At 43.8% G+C, this 26,859-nt stretch overlaps 3 protein-coding genes and 1 long non-coding RNA gene across 4 annotated transcripts; all 4 read left to right on the top strand.

The window, feature by feature from the left end:
* Positions 1-441: 441 nt before the first annotated feature.
* LOC143733328 (uncharacterized) lies at positions 442-1,561 on the top strand. Its single transcript, XM_077225012.1, has 3 exons — positions 442-544; positions 633-682; positions 772-1,561. The coding sequence occupies exons 1-3, from the start codon at positions 516-518 to the stop codon at positions 1,245-1,247; spliced, it is 555 nt and encodes a 184-aa protein (XP_077081127.1). The 5' UTR covers positions 442-515; the 3' UTR covers positions 1,248-1,561.
* LOC143733306 (uncharacterized) lies at positions 1,393-13,111 on the top strand. Its single transcript, XM_077224969.1, has 4 exons — positions 1,393-1,417; positions 1,513-2,695; positions 4,196-4,216; positions 12,541-13,111. The coding sequence occupies exons 1-4, from the start codon at positions 1,393-1,395 to the stop codon at positions 13,109-13,111; spliced, it is 1,800 nt and encodes a 599-aa protein (XP_077081084.1).
* LOC143733337 (uncharacterized) lies at positions 3,057-4,137 on the top strand. The gene is made up of 2 exons (XM_077225022.1): positions 3,057-4,099; positions 4,134-4,137. Exons 1-2 carry the CDS (start codon positions 3,057-3,059, stop codon positions 4,135-4,137), a joined length of 1,047 nt encoding a protein of 348 aa, XP_077081137.1.
* Positions 9,836-11,571, top strand: LOC143733330 (uncharacterized). Its single transcript, XR_013201319.1, has 3 exons — positions 9,836-9,920; positions 10,008-10,057; positions 11,260-11,571. It is a non-coding gene; the product is annotated as an uncharacterized LOC143733330 (long non-coding RNA).
* Positions 13,112-26,859: the final 13,748 nt, after the last annotated feature.

The following is a 26,859-nucleotide window of genomic DNA, read 5'->3' as shown; positions in this document are numbered from 1 at the left end:
AACAAATCTGTTGATTGGTTAAACACAACATAAAGCCATAAATACAAATTTGCAGGAAAAAACATTTATAACATCTGTTATCATTGAACTAAATAGATTTTAATATAAAAATATATATGGCTGCTTGACCAAACCAATGCTAAGACTTTTGAACAGTGAGCATACTACTGCTTCCTTAAATGCTAAAATGTATCCTCACTGAATAAAAAATAAAGTATCTTAATTAATCCCCAAAAAGTATTGTGTGTGCTGTCTTTTTGTCCAGTAATCATAGTATAAAAAAGCAGCTATCTTTAATGAAATGGCAGCTGTCATGATAAGAGTTGTAACACCTGAACCTAATAATTGAGTATTACATGTTCCCATGACAACTGATTGTCAGGAAACAATTGGTAAATGGCAGTTGCTGGCACTATAAAGAGTCCCGTCAGGCAACACTAATATGTGTTGGAGGTCCAAGTATGTTTTTATGAATTTTTACTGGTGTTGTTAAGGTGGTTAGTTTTTGTTTGACCATGGAGTATACCACTAGCCGACTCTTAAGGTATGATGATAAATTGTAGTATTTGGCATTTGTTAACAATTGGCGTTCATCTAACAAGTGTCTTTTTTTATGTGTTTTTTGTCTACAGTTTTTCTTTGGCACTTCTCAGTATTTGTGTCTGTGACCATTTTGGAAGTGGTAAGGTTTATCCAGGCAAGTTCTAAACAATTTATGTTTGCTAGCATGTCTGTTTGATTCTTTCTCTTCCCTTTTTTATTTTCTTCAAGTTAGTGGCTTTGTCAGGAGTGGATATCCTGGATCCTATCACACTGGTTTCCCCATGCTGGATGTGAAGCCACGAAGTTCCTACAGCTGGTATGGTGCTGATGTATCAAATCCCATCAGTCCTCAAAGATCAAGGAGTAATACTTACAGTGCTGCACAAGTTAAGGGTGTGTATAAAAGTGTAAGCTATAGTCCTCAAAATGGCTCTTCTGGTTTTGGACCAGTGACTAATGTGTATAATCCAGATTCTGACTCTGATGCAAGTAGTCAAAATCAAGGCTCTCTGATATCTTCATTTGGAAGTGGCAGTCTTGTTTCTGGTTCTGTGAACACTGCAATGGGTACAAGTATGCACATTGAGTCTCTGCCTGAGCCAACACAGCTCAACTATCATACTGTAGTACAGTCTAGTAATGAGTCTATGGATTCTAGTAGCCAGCAAATAGTGCAGAACAGCTCCCAGTCCAGTGGCCAATGAGTGGAAGTCAGCTACCAGTCTGCAGTGCAGCCCATTGTCAAGCCTCAGAGAAGTAGACTTCAAGTTGTTTCCAAGTTATTTTCCGGTAACAGCCCAGTCCAGATTTCAAGTTCTACCTTTTTGGTCAAGCCTTTGCAGCAGATAAATGAGTCCTCGCAACCCAGCTATCAGTTAGGGCAAGCCAGCTTTCAGCCTAGTGGTGTGCAGCTAGCACAGGCAAGATACCAACTTGTAGCCAAGCCTAGCTTCCAACAATATTCTCAAGCCATTATCCAGAACTCTGATCAAGTTGTCTCGCAATCTGTGGACCAGTCCAGTGGCCTGCAACCAGTCCAAGCTAGCTCACAGTCTGTGGACCTGTCTGGCATCCAACAACCAGCCCAAGCCAGCTCACAGTCTGTGGACCAGTCTGTGGACCTGTCTGGCATCCAACAAAGAGCCCAAGCTAGCTCACAGTCTGTGGACCAGTCTGTGGACCTGTCTGGCATCCAACAACCAGCCCAAGCCAGCTCACAGTCTGTGGACCTGTCTGGCATCCAACAACCAGCCCAAGCCAGCTCACAGTCTGTGGACCAGTCTGTGGACCTGTCTGGCATCCAACAACCAGCCCAAGCCAGCTCACAGTCTGTGGACCTGTCTGGCATCCAACAACCAGCCCAAGCCAGCTCACAGTCTGTGTACCAGTTCGTGGACCTGTCTGGCATCCAACAACCAGCCCAAACCAGCTCCCAGTCTGTGGACCTGTCTGGCGTCCAACAACCAGCCCTGACCAGCTCACAGTCCGGCCTGCTGTCAGCACAAGCCGGCTACCAGTTTGTTCCAAAGCATGGCTTCCAAAAGCCTACACAAACGGTCTCCCAATCAGTGAACTGGCCAAGTGGTTTGCAGTTTGTAAAAGCTAGATACCAGTCTGTTGTCTGGCCTAGTGGGCAACATCCAGGACCGGCCCGCTACCAGTCTGTGGTGCAGTCCGGTGGCCTGCAGTCAGCACAAACCAGTTACCAATCTGTGTCCCAGCCCAGCGGTCTGCAATCAGGTCAAGCCTGCTACCAATCTGTGGACCAGTCTGGAATCCAACAACCAGCCCAAGCCAGCTCACAGTCTGTGGACCAGTCTGGCATCCAACAACTAGCCCAAGCCAGCTCACAGTATATGGACCAGTCTGGAATCCAACAACCAGCCCAAGTCAGCTCACAGCCTGTGGATCAGTCTGGCATCCAACAACCAGCTCAGACCAGGTCCCAGTCCGGCCTGCCGTCAGCACAAGCCAGCTACCAGTTTGTGCCCCAGCATGGTTTCCAAAAACCTACACAAACTGTCTCCCAATCAGTGAACTGGCCAAGTGGTCTGCAGTTGGCACAAGCTAGATACCAGTCTGTTGTCTGGCCTAGTGGACAACATCCAGGACTGGCCCGCTACCAGTCTGTGGTGCAGTCCGGTGGCCTGCAGTCTGCACAAGCCAGTTACCAGTCTGTGTCCCAGCCCAGTGGCCTGCAGTCAGCAAAAGCTTGTTACCAGTCTGTGGACCAGCTAAGTGGTCCGCAATCAGGCCAAGCCAGATACCAGTCTGTGTACCAGCCCAGCAGCCTGCAGTCAGCACAAGCTCATTACCAGTCTGCGGACCAGCCCGGCAGTCTGCAATCAGCACAAACCCGTTACCAGTCTCTGTCCCAGCCCAGTGGCCTGCAGTCAGCACAAGCTCGTTACCAATCTGTGGACCAGCTAAGTGGTCTGCAATCAGGCCAAGCCAGTTACCAGTCCGTGGACCAGCCCGGCAGTCTGCAGTCAGCACAAGCCCGCTACCAGTCTATGTCCCAGTCCAGTGGCCAGCAGTCAGCACAAGCCCGTCACCAGTCTGTGTACCAGCCCAGCGGTCTGCAATCAGGCCAAGACAAATACCAGTCTGTGTCTCAGCCCGGTGGTCTACAATTAGCACAAACCCGTAACCAGCCCAGTGGCCTGCAGTCAGCACAAGCCCGTTACCAGTCTGTTGACCAGCTAAGTGGTCTACAATCAGGCCAAGCCAAATACCAGTCTGTGTCTCAGCCCAGTGGTCTGCAATCAGCACAAACCCATTTTCAGTCTGTGTCTCAGCCCGGCGGTCTGCAATTAGCACAAACCCGTAACCAGCCCAGTGGCCTGCAGTCAGCACAAGCCCGTTACCAATCTGTGTACCAGCCCAGTGGCCTGGAGTCAGTACAAGCCCGCTACCAGTCTGTGTCCCAGCCCAGTGGCCTGCAATCAGGCCAAGCCCACTACCAGTCTGTGTCCCAGCCCAGCAGTCTGCAGTCAGCACAAGCCCGCTACCAGTCTGTGTCCCAGCCCAGCATTCCGCAGTCAGCACAAGCCCGTTACCAGTTTGTGTCCCAGCCCAGCGGTCTACCATCAGGCCAAGCCAGATACCAGTCTGTGTCCTTGCCCAGCATTCTGCTGTCAGCACAAGCTGATTACCAGTCTGTGGACCAGCTAAGTGGTCTGCAATCAGGCCAATCCCGCTACCAGTCTGTGTCCCAGCCCAGCGGTCTGCAATCAGGCCAAGCCAGTTACCAGTCTGTGGACCAGCCCGGCATTCTGCAGTCAGCACAAGCCCGCTACCAGTCTGTGTCACAGTCCAATGGCCAGCAGTCAGCACAAGCCCGTTACCAGTCTGTGTACCAGCCCAGCGGTCTGCAATCAGGCCAAACCAAATACCAGTCTGTGTCCCAGTCCAGTGGCTTGCAGTCGCCAAAAGCCCATTACCAGTCTGTGTACCAGCCCAGTGGCCTGCAGTCCGCACAAGCTAGTTACCAGTCTGTGTCTCAGCCCAGCGGTCTGCAATTAGCACAAACCCGTTACCAGCCCAGTGGCCTGCAGTCAGCACAAGCTCGTTACCAATCTCTGGACCAGCTAAGTGGTCTGCAATCAGGCCAAGCCCGCTACCAGTCTGTGTCCCAGTCCAGCGGTCTGCAATCAGCACAAACCCGTTACCAGTCTGTCTACCAGCCCAGTGGCCTGCAGTCAGCACAAGCTCGTTACAAATCTGTGGACCAGCTAAGTGGTCTGCAATCAGGCCAAGCCCGCTACCAGTCTCTGTCCCAGCCCAGCGGTCTGCAATCAGCCCAAACCAGCTACCAGTCTGTGTCCCGGCGGTCTAGATTCCAGGTCTTTCCTAAGCCAGAGCAGTCAAGTTACATGTCTCTTTCAAGTCTTGGTTCCAAACCTTTGCAGCAACCCAGTAAAATGCCACTTAAAGCTATGAGTCTGATGCAGTCTTTCCAGCCTGGCTTTCAAGAACCAGCACCTCTGCACTCTCAGACTACTCAAAATAAGCATTCATCTCCAGGCATATTGAGGTTGTTGCATCAAGTGAAGTCATAGCTGCATACTTTGCCTTGTGTTCTTTATTTAGTGTTTCTTTTTACAAAAAAAAACAAACTTGTAACCTCAAGTGTCTACTGGGAGTTGTACTGCATTAGCATGACCTAATCTTTGTTTAACATTAATCTGCTTTGTTCTCTCCTACGTTTACACCTGTAGATAAGTTTTGGTTGAGCAGATCAAAGTGTATACTATAAACAAGTGTAAAGGTGTCTAAAATGTTTTGAGCTTATCCACCTTCAACAACTTCCGGGTAGTCGAATTCATTTGACTAGATTGCTTTCATAGTGTAAACGCTCATTAGGTCGACTGTTTAAAAAGTACACTAATAGCACACTTAAACTGTCATAGGGATGGCATGCTTCCCATAATGTTAATGCATTGGGTCAGTTGATCATTCATGGCCATTTGAACAGACTAAACTATGTATTTAATGAACATATAAATATACTTTATGTACTTTGAAAGATACTTTAATTGCACTTGAGTATACTTGACATGCTGATAAAAGTCTAAGAATATTTGGAAAGAAGCCACAGTAACAACTGATAGAAGATTGCTGGGGCAAATGTAAAATAATGTGATTATCTAAAAGCATACATATGTTCAAAACTGCCTATTGCTACAGAATGAAATGTCAGCCCAGGAAGGGTTAATGACTCTTAAGCTTTGGGGGTGTTGATGGACTATCTCCTCCATCGGTTTTGATCATCATTCTTAATTCGATCCAGACCTAGTCTTTGACAATTTAATTTTCTGAGCTTTTTGTTTAAAATGTTGCTTTATTAAATGAAACTTACCCACAGTTTTATTGCATACATATTTTATATAAAATAATTTTCATATTCTTAAACCTTTAACTTTTGCTTTTTACTTCGACCAAGGTTCTTCTTTGAAATGAGACCAAACTTAAGTCTGTGCTCCAAAGCTTAATTTTATGACAGGGACATTTTTGTCCTCTAAGGACCTCAGAGTAACTCTTTTTTAAATTGATGCTCAAGAGGTTACACTCTGGCCTCAGGCCAAATAATGACAGATTGCAAAATTGGTGTTTTATTCAACTCTAGATTTTGAGGGAGATGATAGTTTTCAGCCAGTTGGTTTCAAAATTACACTTGTTATTTAGAAACTAGAAAGCAGTATTAGAACATGAATGTGGTCTTCATAAACATTCAAAGGATTTTAAACCGTTCGTCTGCAAGAAGATGCGAAAGAAGCTCAATTTTGTACACATGCAGTGTTTTCTCTGCGTCAGCACACTATTACTGAACTGAGCTCTCTTTTGTGTCTTGTCACGCTTAAACAACTGAATACACTCGAAATGATGTAAAAATGGCAATTTTGGTGAGTATCGTCCTAAGCCCAGAGATAAAATAAAAAGTCTTAAAGCAGCAGTAGGGAGCTTTTAGAAAACGTTGACTTAGCCTGAAAATTTGAAGATGCACAACTTACAGGCCCTCCCTCCACAGCTCCTCCCCCACAGCGGAGCCTGCCGTGCGTGAATGCGCAAGCTAGTAAGCAGGACCACCAATGACGGCGGATTATAAACAGTTATGGAACATTCACTAATAGGGACGAGACATATACAATATGCTTTACATTGACTATGGCCTGCCCATACTTTGACTACAAACTTGGTCCTCCAATCATTATGTATTTTGCAATACATGTAACTTTATACCTTTGCATTCTTTCTATAAGCTATAAATAGCTAGTAAGATAACGTTAATATAACGGTATAACGTTACAGTATCCAAGTAATTTTTCTAGTGATACGTAATGCTAGATAAGCTAATCTGTAAATCTGAAAATGTCTGTTCTGACTAAACCCAACTGTGATACTTTTATTCTCATATATTTTTATTTTTATTTTTTATTCTTATAATTTATAGTATTATGTTTCTTGTTGTATTTGTATATGTCCACTGGAAGCCTCAGTACCAAAACAAATTCCTTGTGTGTGCAAGCACACTTGGCAATAAAGCTCTTTCTGATTCTGATTCTGATTCTGATAAGGTTTGCTAGTACATTATTTCAGCACCATGACAAGCCAGTGAATTAGCAGGTTTCAATTGTTGCTTACCACAGTGCGTGACATTTTATCTTTATGCTGCTAGAGTTTTGACACCGAGTCAATGGGCTCTGTCTAATTCTTTCTTTTTCGCTTGTTTATCGTCATCGTTCTTTTTCCTTTTACCTCCTTGTTTTATGAGCAGGTGCCACTCAAGAAATTGGCAGTTTAGGTTGTTTCTCCGCCAATAGCACAGCTGCAGCACACCGGCAATCTTGAGTTTGAACGACGGTACGTGCTCGCGCTGTGCAAGAGAGGGGTGTGATCAGCGCGTACACGAGCGTGATTGACACTGCTAAGACATTCCTCATGGCTCTGATTGGTTGTTTCTGACCGGGAGCGGTGTATTTCTGCAAATGGCAATAGGACCACAGGGAGGAGCCAGAGGAGCTTGATTTTTTCAGAGATTATCCGTCTCATATTCTACTGTCAGGATATAATGACAGTTTTAACAAATATTTATTTACAAAAGTTACCTACTGGAGCTTTAACGTAAACAGAGAAAATCAGATCCATGCATTTGGTCTTAAAAAAACTACACTCACACACACACACACACACACACACTTCTTATGCAGTCCATCGATTTCGAAGATGACGTCACTTCTAGGATGCATTGTTGGAATGTTGAGGCAACTGCTGCTGTCGGCGGTGACATTGAAGGTGGCTGTGAAGCCCAATCCGGGAGCCACATGTCCTGCCGCAGTAGGAACATGTGAATGCTGCGTCTGGGTATGGATATAGTTGTGGCTGTGCGCGTTGGTATCTGCGCTGATGCAGCTCAGTTCTGTGTTGAGCGCGCTGTAATTTGATCTGTTGGGCCCCCAGATCGCATGTAGAACTCTATGCCTGTCGGTTGGCAGCTGTTGTTTCCAGGACTCCAGGGTTGATGCCACAGCTTTTCAGGGTCTCGTTGAGGTGATCCTTGTAGCGACGCTTCTGACCCCAAGGTCTCCTGTTGGCTGCGTATATCTGCCCAAAGAGGACCGGCCGGGGTAGGCGGTGGGAAGGCATGCGGATAACATGTCCAACCCATCGCAGTTGCCGCCTAGCAAGGATTGCCTCCATGCTGCTGGAGTTGGTGCGCTGTAGGATGCCCATGTGGGGGATTTTGTCTTTCCATGTGACACCTAGTATGCGCTGGAGGCATCTGATGTGAAAACCCTCAAGACACCGAATATGCCTGCGGTAGGGAGTCCATGCTTCTGCACCATACAGCAGGGTGAAACGCAGACTGCCCGGTAGACGTCCGCTTTGGTGAAGGTACGGAGATGCGGAGATTAAAGAGGTTCCTGTCCAGACGAAACTGTAGGGAAACACCCTTGTCGGGGCTGAGGGAGTTACGGGAGATGAGGGTGACTGCTGCCATGAAGAGGTTGAAGATCACTGGAGCCAGTACACACCCCTGTTTCACTCCTACCTGCACAGGAAAGGAGGGGGATTGAGATGTACCCACAATCACACGAGCCTGGATGCCAACGTGAAACTGCTGTAGGATGTACAGAAATCTTGAAGGCACCCCAAACTTCTCCAGGATGACCCAAAGGACTTGACGGTCAATGGTGTCAAAAGTCTTTGTCAGGTCAATGAAGGCAATGAACAGGTCTTTGTTCGGTTCTCTGGCCTTCTCCTGCAATTGGCGCAGGACAAAGATCATGTCGGAGGTGGACCGATCCTGCCTGAAGCCACACTGTGACTCAGGAAGTATCCTTTCACACACACACACACACACACACACACACACACACACACACACACACACACACACACACACACACACACAACCCAGGGAGAGAGTGCTTTAACAACTGAACTACACTCACACACACACACACATCCCAAAAGAGAGAGTGCTTTAACGACTGAACTACACTCATACACTCACACACACAACCCAGAGAGAGAGCGCTTTAACAACTGAACTACACTCACACAAACACACAACCCAGAGAGAGAGCGCTTTAACAACTGAACTACACTCACAAACACACACACACAACCCAGAGAGAGAGAGCGTTTTAACAACTGAACTACACTGACACACACACACACACACACACACACACACACACACACACACACACAAACACATAGAGAGAGAGAGAGTGAGAGAGAGAGAGAGCTCTTTATAGTGAAAGTAGCCTAAAACTCTGCCCAAATCTGATCATGACTGAATAACTTATTTAGCTTTAGTAAAGATGAATATAATTTATACATTATAGTATTTTTTTACCTAAATACTGTTAGGCCTACCTGAAATCTGTTTATTTAATTTGTATCTTAATTTGTGCTATTCCTTGTAATTTGCTCATAAGTGTCTTTATTTAACGTTATTTATTCAAATATTGTTTTATTTATGAACTCCTTAGTGTTGAGCCCTGTGTGTTTATATATTTCCTTTTAGACCTGGTCTTTCTGTTATAAAATAAAGTTATGTCCATTCAGCTGTATACACACACACAAAAAAAAAACTGATGAGGGTCTCATCTGAATACGGCTTTCACCACAGGAAAGCTCACAGGAATAGTCCTGCCAGATTTGTATGTTGGCATGTTTTTACTCATAACACATCTGAAATAAAATGATCAGTGTGCTCTTGTTTTCAAACAGTTTCAATAAAGACGAAAAAAATATTTGTATTTTCGCATTTGAGAAGTGCTGATAATAAGGAGTTTAAAAAAAAACTCCTAAAGATACTCCAAACAAATCTGTTGATTGGTTAATCACAACATAAAGCCAGAAATACAAATTTGCAAGAAAAAACGTTTATAACATCTGTTATCATTGAACTAAATACATTTTAATATAAAAATATATATGGCTGCTAGACCAAACCAATGCTAAGACTTTTCAACAGTGAGCATACTAATGCTTCCTTAAATGCTAAAATGTATTCTCAGTGAATAAAAAATCAACTATTTTAATTAATCCCCAAAAAGTAATTCTTGTGCTGTCTTTTTGTCCAGTAATCATAGTATATAAAAGCAGCTATCTTTAATGAAATGGCAGCTGTCATGATAAGAGTTGTAACACCTGAACCTAATAATTGGGTATTACATGTTCCCATGACAACTGATTGTCAGGAAACAATTGGTAAATTGCAGTTGCTGGCACTATAAAGAGTCCCGTCAGGCAACACTAATATGTGTTGGAGGTCCAAGTATGTTTTTTTTAATTTTTACTGGTGTTGTTGAGGTGGTTAGTTTTTGTTTGACCATGGAGTATACCACTAGCTGACTCTTAAGGTATGATGATAAATTGTAGTATTTGGCATTTGTTAACAAGTGGCGTTCATCTAACAAGTGTCTTTTTTAGTTTTTTTTAGTTTTTAGTTTTTCTTTGGCACTTCTCAGTATTTGTGTCTGTGACCATTTTGGAAGTCGTAAGGTTTATCCAGGCAAGTTCTATATAATTCATGTTTGCTAGTGTCACTGGGTGACGAAGGCGTAACTAAAAATCAGCGCGTGATTCCTTTGGGGCGCACTTCCGGGGTAACACCAGGGCTGTTCCGGTTCGCTGTCATGGCCGACCATTTTCTCGTATAAAGCTCCATTTAGTCATAATGATGTTACACCCCCCTCCGGTCTGAATAGGAGCTGCTGGTGGAATGATCTAGGCCAAATGAAGTGAAGGCTTAAATCCCCTGTGAGGTATTTGTAGAGTTGCAGTGCTTACGAATTGAAGTGTTCACGTGTGGGATTGTGGAGGGCTTGATGTATGCACAAGTTAAAGGAAAATTGAAATAGTCCGTCGCTCTAAATCTTTCCTGGGATCATCCAGCCCCGTGGGGAGGTTCTACGACTTGACTGTGTGTGTAGATGTGTGCAGGTGGCCATTGCTGTAGTGAAGAAACAAAGAACCAGTCACTCACGCCGCCTTGAGTTCACTGAAATCGAAGACCGCCACCTCCTGAGCTTCCTGGTAGTTCTAAAGACCCTGCACCTCAGGTATTTCGAGCTCTATTACTGTATTGAAGAAACAGAGAGAACCAGTCATTCACCATTCACGCCGCCTGGAGTTCGCGACCTCGATGACCGCCACCTCCTGTTTTTTTCAAGCTCTGTTGCTTTAGTGAAGAAACAGAGAAAGCCAGTACCTCACGTTGCTCTGAGCTATTCACCTGAAGATCCTCTTAGTCCGAGCATCCTTAGCTCCTCCGCTGTCCTGAGGAAATAGAGAAAGTCACTCACGCTGCTCGGAGTTACTTACCTGAAGACCCTCGTAGTCTGATCATTCTGAACTCCACCGCTGTCCTGAGGAAGCAGAGCAAGCCAGCTCCTCCTGCTGTTCCGGGTTACTTGTCTGAAGATCCTTGGGTGTTGAGCATACTGAGTTCCCTGGTCGCTCGGAAGAATAGACTGAGTTCAGTTCTCCAAGTTGATAATATTTTAAGTATGTTTTAATATCTAATAAAGACAACTAATTTAAAGTATCTCGTGTCCGGCCTCGTGGTGTTCCCTTGGTGTAGCTCCTCAGATCGGTAGTTGGTACGGGTGGTGGGCTACTGGGCTCTGTCCCCACCCCGGCCGGTGACACTAGCATGTCTGTTTGATTCTTTCTCTTCCCTTTTTTATTTTCTTCAAGTTAGTTGCTTTGTCAGGAGTGGATATCCTGGATCCTATCAGGCTGGTTTCCCCATGCAGGATGTGAAGCCACGAAGTTCCTACAGCTGGTATGGTGCTGATGTATCAAATCCCATCAGTCCTCAAAGATCAAGGAGTAATACTTACAGTGCTGCACAAGTTAAGGGTGTGTATAGAAGTGTAAGCTATAGTCCTCAAAATGGCTCTTCTGGTTTTGGACCAGTGACTAATGTGTATAAGTCTGGTTTTGACTCTGATGCAAGTAGTCAACTTCAAGGATCTCTGATATCTTCAGCTGGAAGTGGCAGTCTTGTTTCTGTGAACACTGCAATGGGTACAAGTAAGCACATTGAGTCTCTGCCTGAGCCAACACCGCTCAACTATCAAACTGTAGTACAGTCTAGTAATGAGTCTATGGTGTCTAGTAGACTGCAAATAGTGCAGAATAATTGCCCAGTCCAGTGGCCAATTAGTGGAAGTCCGCTACCAGTCTGCAGTGCAGTCCATTGTCAAGAAGTAGATTTCAAGTGGTTCCAAGTTATTTTCCGGTAACAGCCCAGTCCAGATTTCAAGTTCTACCTTTTTGGTCAAGCCTTTGCAGCAGATAAAGTCCTCACAACCCAGCCATCAGTTAGGGCAAGCCGGCTTTTAGCCTAGTGGTGTGCAGCTAGCACAGGCAAGATACCAACTTGTAGCCAAGCCCAGCTTCCAACAATATTCTCTCAAGCCATTAGCCAGAACTCTGAACAAGCTGTCTTGCAATCTGTGGACCAGTCCAGTGGCCTGCAACCAGCCCAAGCTAGCTCACAGACTGTGGACCAGTCTGGCATCCAACAACCAGCCCAAGCCAGCTCTCAGTCTGTTGACCAGTCTGGCATCCAACAACCAGCCCAAGCCAGCTCACAGTCTGTGGACCAGTCTGGCATCCAAAAAACCAGCCCAAGCCAGCTCACAGTCTGTGGACCAGTCTGGCATCCAACAACCAGTCCAAGCCTGCTCACTGTCTGTGAACCAGTCTGGCATCCAACAAACAGCCCAGACCAGCTCACAGTCCGGCCTGCCTTCAGCACAAGCCAGCCACCAGTTTGTTCCCCAGCATGGCTTCCAAAAGCCTACACAAACTGTCACCCAATCAGTGAACTTGCCAAGTGGTCTGCAGTTTGCACAAGCTAGATGCCAGTCTGTTGTCTGGCCTAGTGGGCAACATCCAGGACCGGCCCGCTACCAGTCTGTGTCCCAGACAACTAATTTAAAGTATCAGTTGGGTGTGTAGTAAATGCAGGCCACTGTACCAGCCCAGTGGCCTGCATTCAGCACAAACCCGTTACCAATCTGTGTCCCAGCCTAGCGTTCTGCAGTCAGCAGAAGCTTGTTACCAGTCTGTGTCCCAGCCCAGCGGTCTGCAATCAGGCCAAGCCCGCGACCAGTCTGTGTCCCAGCCCAGCGGTCTGCAATCAGGCCAAGCCCGCTACCAGTCTGTGTCCCAGCCCAGCGGTCTGCAATCAGGCCAAGCCCGCTACATGTCTGTGTCCCAGCCCAGCGGTCTGCAATCAGGCCAAGCCCGCTACCAGTCTGTGTCCCAGCTAAGTGGTCTGCAATCAGGCCAAGCCCGCTACCAGTCTGTGGACCAGTCTGGCATCCAACAACCAGCCCAAGCCAGCTCACAGTATGTGGACCAGTCTGGCATCCAACAACTAGCCCAAGCCAGCTCACAGTATGTGGACGAGTCTGGCATCCGACAACCAGCCCAGACCAGCTCCCAGTCCGGCCTGCCGTTAGCACAAGCCAGCTACCAGTGTGTGTTAACCAACATGGTTTCCAAAAACCTACACAAACTGTCTCCCAATCTGTGAACTAGCCAAGTGGTCTGGCCTAGTGGGCAACATCTAGAACTGGCCTGCTACCAGTCTATGTACCCCACCCAGTGGTTTGCAATCAGCACAAACTCGTTACCAGTCTGTGTACCAGCCCAGTGGCCTGCAGTCCGCACAAGCCAGTTACCAGTCTGTGTACCAGCCCAGTGTTCTGCAGTCAGCACAAGCTTGTTACCAATCTGTGGACCAGCTAAGTGGTCTGCAATCAGGCCAAGCCAAATACCAGTCTGTGTCCCAGCTAAGTGGTCTGCAATCAGTCTAAGCCTGTTACCAGTCTGTGTCCCAGCTAAGTGGTCTGCAATCAGGCCAAGCCCGCTACCAGTCTGTGGACCAGTCTGGCATCCAACAACCAGCCCAAGCCAGTCAAGTCAAGTCATCATTTATATAGCGCTTTTAACAATGTAGATTGTTTCCAAGCAGCTTTACAGAGATAAACATATAATTTAAGGTAACAGAGATTGGTTTGGTTTTATAGTTGTTCTTGAAAAATGTTTTTTCCAGCTAAAGTTAGTTTTGATTGATTCACTTCCTTCTAAATGATCATTTGTTATTAAATTAGGGGCCGCTAAGACGACACCGTTCTCTCTAAACAGACTTTAAACGTGAACCTGTGATAGACGCTGATGGCGTTCACATGCGCATTAAGAATTGATTCTATAGTTATGTGCGTTTGAATATATGTGCGCAGGTTTGTAATTCCTTACAAACCATGCCTAAACAAACTACTTGTCTTGTCTATAAATTTTGATGCAGAATTTTATCTTATCACTTTGGGTAGGTAAGCGAACCGAAAAATTCCACAACGTTTTATCTGTAGAGTGGTATAGGGATCCTCCATAGGGAGAGGCTAGTTGGCACTTCAGCACTGCATTGTCATCAGGTCCAGGCGAAAGTCCTTCGTCAGATCTGGAAACGGCCTGGATCCGGCAGGCTGCGGGAAAACCTCGGGATAAACAAAGACACTAAAATTAGTGTAGATGCCATTCTTCTTATGATGTAACGAGTACACCAGGATTTAAGGGAAGTGTTCCCAGTTCCGGCCTACCTAATCTAAGCAGCCTAATATTGAATTATAGAAGTCTATAGTGTTATGTGAATGCTAGTTTCAAAGAGATGTGTTTTTAGTCTAGCTTTGAACTGACAGACTGTGTCTGCTTCCCGGACAATGTTAGGAAGATTGTTCCAAAGTTTTGGTGCTAAATAGGAAAAGGATCTACCGCCAGCAGTCGATTTAGATATTCTAGGTATTATCAACTGGCCAGAACTTTGAGATCGCAATAGACGTGAAGGACTATAATGCTTTAAGAGCTCGCTCAAGTACTGGGGAGCTAAACACTTTAGTGCTTTGTAAGTAATCAAGAATATTTTAAAATTTATATGATGTTTAATAGGGAGCCAATGCAATGTTGACCAAACCGGGCTAATATGGTCGTACTTCCTGGTTCTGGTAAGAACTCTAGCGGCTGCGTTTTGAACTAGCTGTAGTTTGTTTATTAAGCGTGTAGGGCAACCACCCAGTAGAGCATTACAATAATCTAGCCTTGATGTCATGAACGCATGAACTAGTTGTTCCGCATTTGTCAATGAGAGCATATGACGTAATTTAGATATATTTTTAAGATGGAAAAATGCGGTTTTACAGACACTAGACACGTGACTTTCAAATGAAATATTGGTATCAAAGAGCACACCCAGGTTCCTAACTGATGACGAAGACTTAACAGAACAGTCATCCATTACTAGTCATCCAATTTTTTATATCAACTATGCATTCCGATAATTTTGTGAATTGGTGAGTTTCATTAGGTTTGGAAGAAATATAGAGCTGAGTATCATCAGCATAACAGTGAAAGCTAATTCCAAGTTTTCTAATTATATCTCCTAAAGGTATTATGTACAGAGTGAACAGCAGCAGTCCTAGTACTGAGCCTTGTGGTACGCCATACTGAACTTTTGACCGATAAGACATCTCTTCATTTACTGCTACAAACTGATAGCGGTCAGATAAATATGATTTAAACCATGCCAATGCAATTCCACTAATGCCAACATAGTTTTCTAGTCTATTTAAGAGAATGTTGTGGTCAATGGTGTCAATATACATATAAATATACTTTATGTACTTTGAAAGATACTTAAAATTGCACTTGAGTATACTTGACATGCTGACAGAAAAGTCTAAGAATATTTGGAAAGAAGCCGCAGTAACAAGTGATAGAAGATTGCTGGGGCAAATGTAAATTAATGCGATTATCTAACAGAATACATGTTCAAAACTGCCTAATATTACAGAATGAAATATCGGCCCAGGAAGGGTTAATGACTCTGAAGCTTTGGGGGTGTTGATGGACTCCATCTACTCCATCTGTTTTGATCATCATTCTGAATCCGATCCGGACCTAGTCTTTGACAATTTAATTTTCTGAGCTTTTTGTTTAAAATGTTGCTTTTTGATAATGAAACTTACCCACAGTTTTATTGAATACATATTTTATATAAAATACTTTTCATATTCTTAAACCTTTAACTTTTGCTTTTTACTTCGACCAAGGTTCTTCTTTGAAATGAGACCAAACTTAAGTCTGTGCTCCAAAGCTTAATTTTATGACAGGGACATCTTTGTCCTCTAAGGACCTCAGAGTAACTTTTTTTTAAATTGATGCTCAAGAGGTTACACTCTGGCCTCACGCCAAATAATGACAGATTGCAAAATTGGTGTTTTATTCAACTCTAGATTTTGAGGGAGATCATAGTTTTCAGCCAGTTGGTTTCAAAATTACACTTGTTATTTAGAAACTAGAAAGCAGTATTAGAACATGAATGTGGTCTTCATAAACATTCAAAGGATTTTAAACCGTTCGCCTGCAAGAAGATGCGAAAGAAGCTCAATTTTGTACACATGCACTGTTTCCTCTGCGTCAGCGCACTATTACTGAACTGAGCTCTCTTTTGTGTCTAGTCACACTTAAACGAAATATGTAATTATCGAAATTATGTAAAAATGGCAATTTTGGCAAGTATCCTCCTAAGTCCAGAGATAAAATAAAAAGTCTTAATCAACGTAAATAGAGAAAATTAGATCCATGCATTTAGTCTTAAAAACTGAACCACACTCTCTCTCTCTCACACACACACACTCACACACACAACCCAGAGAGAGAGCACTTTAACAACTGAACTACACTCTCTCACACACACACACACACACACACAACCCAGAGAGAGAGCACTTTAACAACTGAACTACACACACACACAGACACACAACCCAGGGAGAGAGCGCTTTAACAACTGAACTACACTCACACACACACACACACACATACACACATACACAACTCAGAGAGAGAGCGCTTTAACAACTGAACTATACTCACACACACACACACACACACACATGTACACACACACACAACCCAGAGAGAGAGAGTGCTTTAACAACTGAACTACACTCTCTCACACAAACACACACACACAACCCAGAGAGAGAGCGTTTTAACAACTGAACTATACTCACAAACACACACACACACACAACCCAGAGAGAGAGCGCTTTAACAACTGAACTATACTCACACACACACGCACAAACACACACAAACACACACACACACAACCCAGTGAGAGAGCGCTTTAACAACTTAACTACTCTCTCACACACACACATACACACACACAACCCAGAGAGAGAGTGCTTTAACAACTGAACTACTCTCTCACACACAAACACACAGGCAACCCAGACAGAGAGCGCTTTGACAACTGAACTACACTCTCTCACACACACACACACACAACCCAGAGAGAGAGCGCTTTAACAACTGAATTACACTCTCACACACACACACACACACACACACACACACACACACACACACACAACCCAGAGAGAGAGCGCTTTAACAACTGAATTACACTCTCACACACACACACACACACACACACACAACCCAGAGAGAGAGCGCTTTAACAACTGAATTACACTCTCACACACACACACACACACACACACACACACAACCCAGAGAGAGAGCGCTTTAACAACTGAACTACACTCACACACACACACAACCCAGCAGATCCTCCTTCATCTGCTCCTCTCCTCCTTCAAGTGCTTCTCTCCTCCTTCATCTGCTCCTCTCCTCCTTCATCTGCTCCTCTTCCCCTTCATCTGCTCCTCTCCTCCTTCATCTCTTCCTCTTCTCCTTCATCTCTTCCTCTCCTCCTCTCCTCCTCCATCTGCTCCTCTCCTCCTTCATCTGCTCCTCTTCTCCTTCATCTGCTCCTCTTCTCCTTCATCTGCTCCTCTTCTCCTTCATCTGCTCCTCTTCTCCTTCATCTACTCCTCTTCTCCTTCATCTACTCCTCTTCTCCTTCATCTGCTCCTCTTCTCCTTCATCTGCTCCTCTTCTCCTTCATTTCTTCCTCTTCTCCTTCATCTGCTCCTCTCCTCCTCCATCTGCTCCTCTCCTTCATCTGCTCCTCTCCTCCATCTGCTCCTCTCCTCCTCCATCTGCTCCTCTCCTCCTCCATCTGCTCCTCTCCTCCTCCATCTGATCCTCTCCTCCTCCATCTGATCCTCTCCTCCTCCATCTGCTCCTCTCCTCCTCCATCTGCTCCTCTCCTCCTCCATCTGCTCCTCTCCTCCATCTTCTCCTCCATCTCTTCCTCTTCTCCTTCATCTGCTCCTCTCCTCCTCCATCTCTTCCTCTCCTCCTCCATCTGCTCCTCTCCTCCATCTGCTCCTCTCCTCCATCTGCTCCTCTCCTCCATCTGCTCCTCTCCTCCATCTGCTCCTCTCCTCCATCTGCTCCTCTCCTCCTCCATCTCTTCCTCTTCTCCTCCATCTGCTCCTCTCCTCCTCCATCTGCTCCTCTCCTCCTCCATCTGCTCCTCTCCTTCATCTGCTCCTCTCCTCCATCTTCTCCTCTTCTCCTCCATCTCTTCCTCTTCTCCTTCATCTGCTCCTCTTCTCCTTCATCTGCTCCTCTCCTCCTCCATCTCTTCCTCTCCTCCTCCATCTGCTCCTCTCCTTCATCTGCTCCTCTCCTTCATCTGCTCCTCTCCTTCATCTGCTCCTCTCCTTCATCTGCTCCTCTCCTTCATCTGCTCCTCTCCTTCATCTGCTCCTCTCCTCCTCCATCTGCTCCTCTCCTCCTTCATCTGCTCCTCTCCTCCTCCATCTGCTCCTCTCCTCCTCCATCTGCTCATCTCCTCCTTCATCTGCTCCTCTCCTCCTCCATCTCTTCCTCTTCTCCTTCATCTGATCTTCTCCTCCTTCATCCGCTCCTCTTCTCTTTCATCTGCTCCTCTCCTCCTTCATCTGCTCCTCTTCCCCTTCATCTGCTCCTCTCCTCCTTCATCTCTTCCTCTTCTCCTTCATCTCTTCCTCTCCTCCTCTCCTCCTCCATCTGCTCCTCTCCTCCTTCATCTCTTCCTCTTCTCCTTCATCTGCTCCTCTTCTCCTTCATCTGCTCCTCTTCTCCTTCATCTGCTCCTCTTCTCCTTCATTTCTTCCTCTCCTCCATCTCTTCCTCTTCTCCTTCATCTGCTCCTCTCCTCCTCCATCTCTTCCTCTCCTCCTCCATCTGCTCCTCTCCTCCATCTGCTCCTCTCCTTCATCTGCTCCTCTCCTTCATCTGCTCCTCTCCTCCTCCATCTGCTCCTCTCCTCCTCCATCTGCTCCTCTCCTCCTCCATCTGCTCCTCTCCTCCTCCATCTCTTCCTCTTCTCCTCCATCTGCTCCTCTCCTCCTCCATCTGCTCCTCTCCTCCTCCATCTGCTCCTCTCCTCCATCTTCTCCTCCATCTCTTCCTCTTCTCCTTCATCTCTTCCTCTTCTCCTTCATCTCTTCCTCTCCTCCTCCATCTCTTCCTCTCCTCCTCCATCTCTTCCTCTCCTCCTCCATCTCTTCCTCTCCTCCTCCATCTGCTCCTCTCCTCCATCTGCTCCTCTCCTCCTCCATCTGCTCCTTTCCTCCTCCATCTGCTCCTTTCCTCCTCCATCTGCTCCTCTCCTCCTCCATCTGCTCCTCTCCTCCTCCATCTGCTCCTTTCCTCCATCTTCTCCTCTTCTCCTTCATCTCTTCCTCTTCTCCTTCATCTGCTCTTCTCCTCCTTCATCTGCGCCTCTTTCCCTTCATCTGATCCTCGTCTCCTTCACCTCTTCCTCTCCTCCTCCATCTGCTCCTCTCCTCCTCTCCTCCTCCATCTCTTCCTCGTCTCCTTCACCTCTTCCTCTTCTCCTCCATCTGCTCCTTTCCTCCTCCATCTGCTCCTCTCCTCCTCCATCTGCTCCTCTCCTCCATCTTCTCCTCTTCTCCTTCATCTCTTCCTCTTCTCCTTCATCTGCTCTTCTCCTCCTTCATCTGCGCCTCTTCCCCTTCATCTGATCCTCGTCTCCTTCACCTCTTCCTCTTCTCCTCCATCTGCTCCTTTCCTCCTCCATCTGCTCCTTTCCTCCTCCATCTGCTCCTCTCCTCCATCTGATCCTCTCCTCCTTCATCTCTTCCTCGTCTCCTTCACCTCTTCCTCTCCTCCTCCATCTGCTCCTCTCCTCCTCCATCTCTTCCTCTCCTCCATCTGCTCCTCTCCTCCTTCATCTGCTCCTCTCCTCCTTCATCTGCTCCTCTCCTCCTCCATCTCTTCCTCTCCTCCTCCATCTGCTCCTCTCCTCCTCCATCTGCTCCTCTTCTCCATCTGCTCCTCTCCTCCTCCATCTCTTCCTCTCCTCCTCCATCTCTTCCTCTCCTCCTCCATCTGCTCCTCTCCTCCTCCATCTGCTCCTCTCCTCCATCTGCTCCTCTCCTCCATCTGCTCCTCTCCTCCATCTGCTCCTCTCCTCCATCTGCTCCTCTCCTCCATCTGCTCCTCTTCTCCATCTGCTCCTCTCCTCCTCCATCTCTTCCTCTTCTCCTCCATCTGCTCCTCTCCTCCTTCATCTGCTCCTCTCCTCCTCCATCTCTTCCTCTTCTCCTTCATCTGCTTCTCTCCTCCTCCATCTCTTCCTCTTCTCCTACATCTGCTCCTCTTCTCCTTCATCTCTTCCTCTCCTCCACCATCTCTTCCTCTTCTCCTTCATCTGCTCCTCTCCTCCTCCATCTCTTCCTCTTCTCCTACATCTGCTCCTCTTCTCCTTCATCTCTTCCTCTCCTCCACCATCTCTTCGTCTTCTCCTTCATCTGCTCCTCTCCTCCTCCATCTCTTCCTCTTCTCCTTCATCTGCTCCTCTCCTCCTTCATCTACTACTCTCCTCTCCTCCTTCATCTGCTACTCTTCTCCTACATCTGCTCCTCTCTTCCTTCATCTTCTCCTCTCCTCCATCTATTCCTCTCCTCCTTCATCTATTCCTCTCCTAGAATTTATTTATTTCTCTCCATCTTATTCTCTTATTTATTTCGTATTTAACAAAACCAATTCAAAGAGTCCTATTTTACTGTATATGTCCAAGTAATGGAAAGAACTTCAACACCTCACTATAGGTGTACAACCCTCAGTTGTTTTTTTCAGTACTTTTGAGCTACCGATGTTGCAGAAGTAGAGGCTTTATACTATATTTATTGAAAATCAAGCTTTTAATGTTTATGTCTATGTGGTGTTTTTAATATGCTTTAAGACAAACCATGCATAAATTAATAAGTCAACACGAGTATTTTCTCCTTAAAACTGCAGTGAACCAAAGACAGTCTCAAAAACACGGTTTGAAATCACTGGTGTGTAACCAATCAGATCAAAGTGTGAACGTCAATGATTGGATCTCTGAGCTGTGTGAGTGAGTGGAGGTGGGGCTCATTTGCATATTCATAGGTCCGTGTTTACTAATTGAGGCAAGGGTGTCGAGTTACATTCAAGATATTTTATAGCATGAAGATTTATTTTCAAGGAAAAAACGCTTAAATATGAGTTTTAAGGGATAAAATGATTGACTACAGCAGAACTTTAAGGTTTGGAACATTAGGTCTTCATTTCTGTCATGCTGTGTTTAAGCATTTGTAAATAAGACCAGAAACATCCATGATTTTGGTATTGGGTAAGCTTGAGTGACAAGAAAATGTAAGCATTTTAGAAACAAGTTAACTGTACTGTGTGAAAACAACATGAATTGTGTTAATGGTATGGTCACAACACAAGGATGTTGTGCTAATTGTGTTCAGAGTTTTGGAAATGTGACTACAGATTGGACAAAAGGATGTTAGCAACTGTAATTGCAATTAATTAATGCATTACAGAAGCAATTTCCTGCATATCTGAAAAGATTCTGCCTCATGAAAGCAACCTTTGGATCCTAAAACACAACAATTATTGTAAAACGTTTCAAAATGTAAAAAATGTAGACATATTTATCGTACTGTTATATCATTGAAGGATTTTCATCTCACCTGTTCATTTGTAGGAAGATTCATACTATTGATGCAACTATTGATGCAGATGCAGATTTGTTTTCAGCCTTAGACCGGCGTCTCTTAGAGAGAGATCATGGTTTACAATTTGGTCAATAATTCTGGCCCATCACATCAGGGATCTCCACTCTCGCTCTCCCTCTCTTTCCCTCTCTGTTCCACTCCTCTTTCCCACCAGCCGGTCTTCTTTCATCCATATTTCCAAACAAAATCAATTCCAAGCAATCCCTGTTTACTAAAACATGGTAATGAGACTAAAGCAGGACACCTGGGTCGCTTTCAGCTGAAACTGCAAATTGCTTGGAATGATTATTATTTAATTTTCTGCTAAGATTTTATACGTTTAAAAATAATTACTGCAGAAATTTGAAAGCAGTGTGTTAGCATTTGAAAATGTGTCACAGATATATATAGTTTGTGCAAAATGTGGTCATTGAATGCATTTTGTGTAAAAGAAATGAAAAATAATTCAAAGTCTGATCCAAATACTTTTATACAAATACTTCGCTGAATGTGGCTTCAGGTTTGAACAATGATTTTTAGCAACTAAAAAAAATGCAATTAGCTAAATTTAGAGGGTTTCTGAGTCTGACCCACTTAAGTACATCTTTATATGTAATTTCATAATTATTACTTATTTTGTGTTTGTAATGTGGCAGTAAATATAAGTGCTGACAAGCATTTCAAGTAAACCAAATATACTTTGTCATTTCTATTGAAACTTGGGTAAAACTTTATTTCACAGTTACTTTGTTACACGTTACATGTTGTTACTAGAGTAATTACCATAAATGCTTAATTACATGCAACTAATCTTAAACCACACCCTAACCATTATAGTACGTACATGTAGTTAATTATTATAACTAAGTACTTAAATGTATAAGTACACTATTTTACAGTCTCTGTGTCACAATGTGTAACTAGAACTTGTCATGTATTTGAATATATTTGTAATTACACATTTGTAATGATGAAGCTGTATTTTAGTACATTTAAAATATATTAATGTAAATTAAATGTAAACTAAAATTGTAATGAAGTGCTTTAGTATGTTAGTAAACATCAAAATAAGGGCACTTTAAAGCATGCCAAAATATTAGTAAAACATTAAAGTTTAATATGTACTTTAAAGTAACTTTAAATTTGACATTTTACAATGTACACTTTTTAAAAAACTCTTCCTGTAAGTGGCATTATATTTAATTAATATTATATCATCTGCAAGTATATTTTTTGATATACAGGTGCAAAGTCAATCAAATTAAGCACTTCATTTTCATTTCAAGGCATTGGCAGCCCTAGTTTTTAACAAAAGGAAATGAAAACAAAGTCTGCTTGTTTTTATCTTTTTAAAAGTGTATGCATCTAACATTAATTGCTCTAATATTGGGAAGAAAAGATATACAACCTAATACAAGTAAATATGTTCCAAATGTCATTTAAATAATTTACCTTAGTATAATGAAGAAAAAAAACTGTTATTTGATTTAGGAAAAGCATGTTGCCTTTATAATAATCGCGATTTGTTTTCACAGTTAGAGTTGTATTGTTTTTTCAGTATGCCTTTATATTTAAAAAGCCATTATTGTGCCCTTTTTAATATATTGATGTTGTTTTCGTGCTCTAAAAGAGCAGGTTTTCCTGCTTGAATGTTGATTATTTTCCTCATATTCTCCATTGTTGCGGCTCCTCCTCGGCAAAGTCAAAAGATGCAAACCCGAAGCAGTGATCTGTTCTCGCCCATTTTGTTGATGTTGTACAATTCCTCTGTTGAATGACTGTGTCAAATTTCTTTGGATTGCAATTAGGTGAATTCCTCTTCCCGTCATTCCGATTCAAATTCCAATTCAACATCCTGCAGGGTGTGACCAATTCAATTCATGAACTCAAAGGGACTCCGTTCGTAAATAGTGATTTTTCCTGACAGAAGCAAAAGAAATACAGGAGAGAAAGTGTCGGGCGTTTGAGGACACACTTTAATCATGTACGACTATGGCCTGGTTTCAGGATCTTGTCCAATTTACGCGTTCAAATTTGAACCTTGCCTCTTCTTGTACCGCCTTAAAATGTATCAGTGCACTTCAGCTATTCATTCTTTCATGATCTCTGCCCTTGTTTAAAGCTTAAACGCATCGAAAGAGCTTTATATTCCTGACATGTGCCATTGGTCTTAAAATAGGGGCATCAGCGGAGACTCCTGTCACCAGAAGCCAGAGGAATCAGCACTGACAGGCCAACCTTATACTGCGAAACAAAACTGGGTCATTGGGCCTCATGATCTAGTCATAGGATGTCAGAGTCATTCTCTGTAGGGAACGTTTGTAGCATCTTTATCCAGTGATTGAAGCGTTGGCCCACCTGACATGGTTCTCAGGTCTTCCACTCTCTTTTCCCCTCGTTATGGGCTTATACTCTTGGGGAAATGCAAAATGAGTAATCATCTCCGATGGAGCATATCTCTCGCAGATCCCAGATTAGCATGAAGCGTGTACCCGTATTTATAAACACAGACAAAAGCGGAGATTAATGAGTCACGGAGGCGTCCCGCGGCGAGGGAAGCGAGTCGTTAGCGCCAAGGGCCACCACACACTTCATACACTCCTCTTCAAACGGGCACACACTCCTCTCGGAGTCACAGAGAGAAGAGTTTGAAAACGCCACCTGCTAAACTACAAGCTACTCATATTTTAAAGTAGTTCAATTTCAGCGAAGGAACCGTTTTAAAAAGTTGATTCTAGTCTATATATAAAGCACATGACCGCTTCCATACAGAATTGTAAAGGATTCTGTTATTCAGTTCAGGATAAGATCATTTTATGGATTAATTCATTTTATTTATTTTTTAATTTTTATTTTGATTGATGAATGAACTTCATTACAAGAAAAAAAACCCGTCTCAGGTTACCCATGTAACCATGGTTCCCTGAGAAGGGAACGAGACGCTGCATCGATGCCGACACTTTGGGGAATCCCTTCAGCGTCGGCGCTCCTGAAGTCACATGTGCAGCGAGTGAACCCGCCAGGTTTCCTCAGAGCTCTGATCGAACAGCGCCCGCCGGGAGCGAAGCGCTCTAAGAGGCAAACGCTCACAATGCTCACACTCAACCCCCTCGAGGGCTGAGCGAGCATGCTCTGCTCCCAAACAACTAACACAGATTATGTGGATCCCACTGGGGATTTCTTTAAGACTGCAAGGGAAGCTCGGCTTCCCCTATAATGTACAAAAATTAATGGTCAAATGACTAAAAATGCGTTAGAACACGTTCATCTCAAAGACGAGTTTGTTCAGAATCAGGTTCATATAGCAGGTCGGCTGACTCGATTTCATTCCCGGAGCGTCAGTGCATTTCCCTGTTGGAGCCGAGCGTCCGGTGACTTCAGTAATCAAACTGCGATTATGTCCCGTCGCGGATTTTGAAAGTGTAGTCGAAACACAAACTGCTGCAACATATATCTTGGTATTTGCTTGGCAAAATTGTTTTTGAAAGCTGACAACAGCTGTGACGTCGGCTTCTTTATAGCTTCCTCACTCCGCTGGCACACGTCACGTGATGACGTTGCACCAATCAAGATTGGACAAAGTTTCACATGTGACTTCAGGGGATTTGTTTACTGTCTAGACTCAAAAGTTCTTTATGGACTTCAGTGGCTGAAATGGAATTAAAAAAGAGCACATTAGAAGGGCAACATGCAACCGACTCATTACCCAGAAAATCATGATCCACCAAATTACCTAATTTAATTAGAGTATCCATAATATTTGTTTTGCATTTTTAATTTGAAGTCCCCTTGAAAAATGCCCCCGTGAAAATCGAGCTTTTAATTTTGTTTATGTCTTTAATATGTTTCAAGACAAATCATGTGCAAATTCATAAGTCAGCACCATTGTTGAATATTTTCTCTTTAAAACTGCTGAAAATAGTCTCAAAAACAAGTGAATCTCTCAGCTGCTGTGAGTGAGTGGAGGCGGGGCTAATTTGCATATTCATAGAATACTAAATGAGGGAAAGGTGTCGAGTTACATCCAAGCTATTTTAAGGCATGAAGAGATATTTTCAAGGACAACAATGCTTAAATATGTCATTTTGGTGATCAAGGATGCGTTTTAAGGGATAAAATCATTGACTACAGGGGGACTTTAAACTCTGACACACTTTTTAAAAGTCAGGGAACTTAACAGATTTAAGAAAAAAAAATATGTAAGGGATTTATTCAATTTCTTGAATTTAACAGGATCATTAGTATTTTCATCTATCAAATTAAGATAGTTCTCACATTTAGAATTGTTAATCAGTTTTATGCACTTATTTCTTAATGCACTGTAATGTGTCCAGTCTAGTTTTACTTTTGTTTTCTTTGCTTTAACCCGAGCATGATGTTTTAGTCTAATGAAAGCTGAAATGGTTTCATTAAACCATGGGTTGTTTCTGCCACTTATTCTGAATCTTCAGAAAGAAGCATGTTTCTCATTTAAGTTTAATTTAAAATATTCCTGTTGTAAAGCCGTCTAACTCGACCCAATGGCGGTATTCGAATTAGCGGTGAAGGGCTCTGCGTGCTATTGTCTTTTCTCGCGGCAAAGTATTTTGGGTTAAATGCAATACATTTTCTCATGTATTAACTCGTTATTTCATCTGACTCCATAAATGAGAGGGGGTTTTAGTGATATCCTTGTATCATTAAATGTGAGCGAATTTTTTACTATTCTTTTAAACTCTTGAATGAAAATAATCATTAAAATTTCATAATAAATTCAAAGATAATCAATGCAAAACATCAAATGCTCTTGAACAAAGAGGAAAAAGTTTACCCGACAAGGAATGCGTGAGGCTGAGAGTCTCGCAACTCTCAGCCTCACGGGCCGATCTCAGATACAGAAAAGGCCCCGAGCTCTCGCTGTGTTTCAATATATACCCAGACCTCATTTCAGATCTAAACATCATCCACAGTGGTAAGTCACCATTTGCTAGCAGTGGAAAATTAGCATTCAGTCAAATGGTCAGAAGTGTTAACTCAAAGACACCCCCTCCAGTGTGGAAGATGTGTCTAAACTTCCTAAGAACTTTATTACCTTTTGGGTTTACTTCTTTGGGAATGAGACATTTGTACCATTCGCACTGAGACATTTCAAATAATACCAAACATGTCTAAAGCTCGATGATAATCATTCACATTAAACCATTTAGATTCTTGTGTGAGTTTGGGAGATCTCTGCCAGGATGAAGAATGGGGAGAGAAATGTAGATTAGGATGAGGGAGGTGAGACCTTCGTCTCAATAGTGCATGAGGGGGAGTTCAAGTCTTAATTTCCTTTGTTTTCTCAGAG

Source organism: Siphateles boraxobius, unplaced genomic scaffold (genome assembly GCF_051911475.1).
Source record: "Siphateles boraxobius isolate OS27281-9 unplaced genomic scaffold, OSU_SipBor_1 97, whole genome shotgun sequence".
In the NCBI taxonomy this organism is placed as follows: domain Eukaryota; kingdom Metazoa; phylum Chordata; class Actinopteri; order Cypriniformes; family Leuciscidae; genus Siphateles; species Siphateles boraxobius.
This window is presented reverse-complemented; position numbering and strand designations above follow the sequence as displayed.

Bases quoted from the DNA above. Each gene is read 5' to 3' on its own strand.
- LOC143733328 (XM_077225012.1), top strand. From the start codon at position 516: ATGGAGTATACCACTAGCCGACTCTTAAG. The intron at 545-632 runs GTATGATGATAA...TTTTGTCTACAG, and splicing joins ACCACTAGCCGACTCTTAAG to TTTTTCTTTGGCACTTCTCA. The intron at 683-771 runs GTAAGGTTTATC...ATTTTCTTCAAG, and splicing joins CTGTGACCATTTTGGAAGTG to TTAGTGGCTTTGTCAGGAGT.
- LOC143733306 (XM_077224969.1), top strand. From the start codon at position 1,393: ATGAGTCCTCGCAACCCAGCTATCA. The intron at 1,418-1,512 runs GTTAGGGCAAGC...AATATTCTCAAG, and splicing joins TCCTCGCAACCCAGCTATCA to CCATTATCCAGAACTCTGAT. The intron at 4,217-12,540 runs GTCTGTCTACCA...TAGTAAATGCAG, and splicing joins TCAGCACAAACCCGTTACCA to GCCACTGTACCAGCCCAGTG.
- LOC143733337 (XM_077225022.1), top strand. From the start codon at position 3,057: ATGTCCCAGTCCAGTGGCCAGCAGTCAGCACAAGCCCGTCACCAGTCT.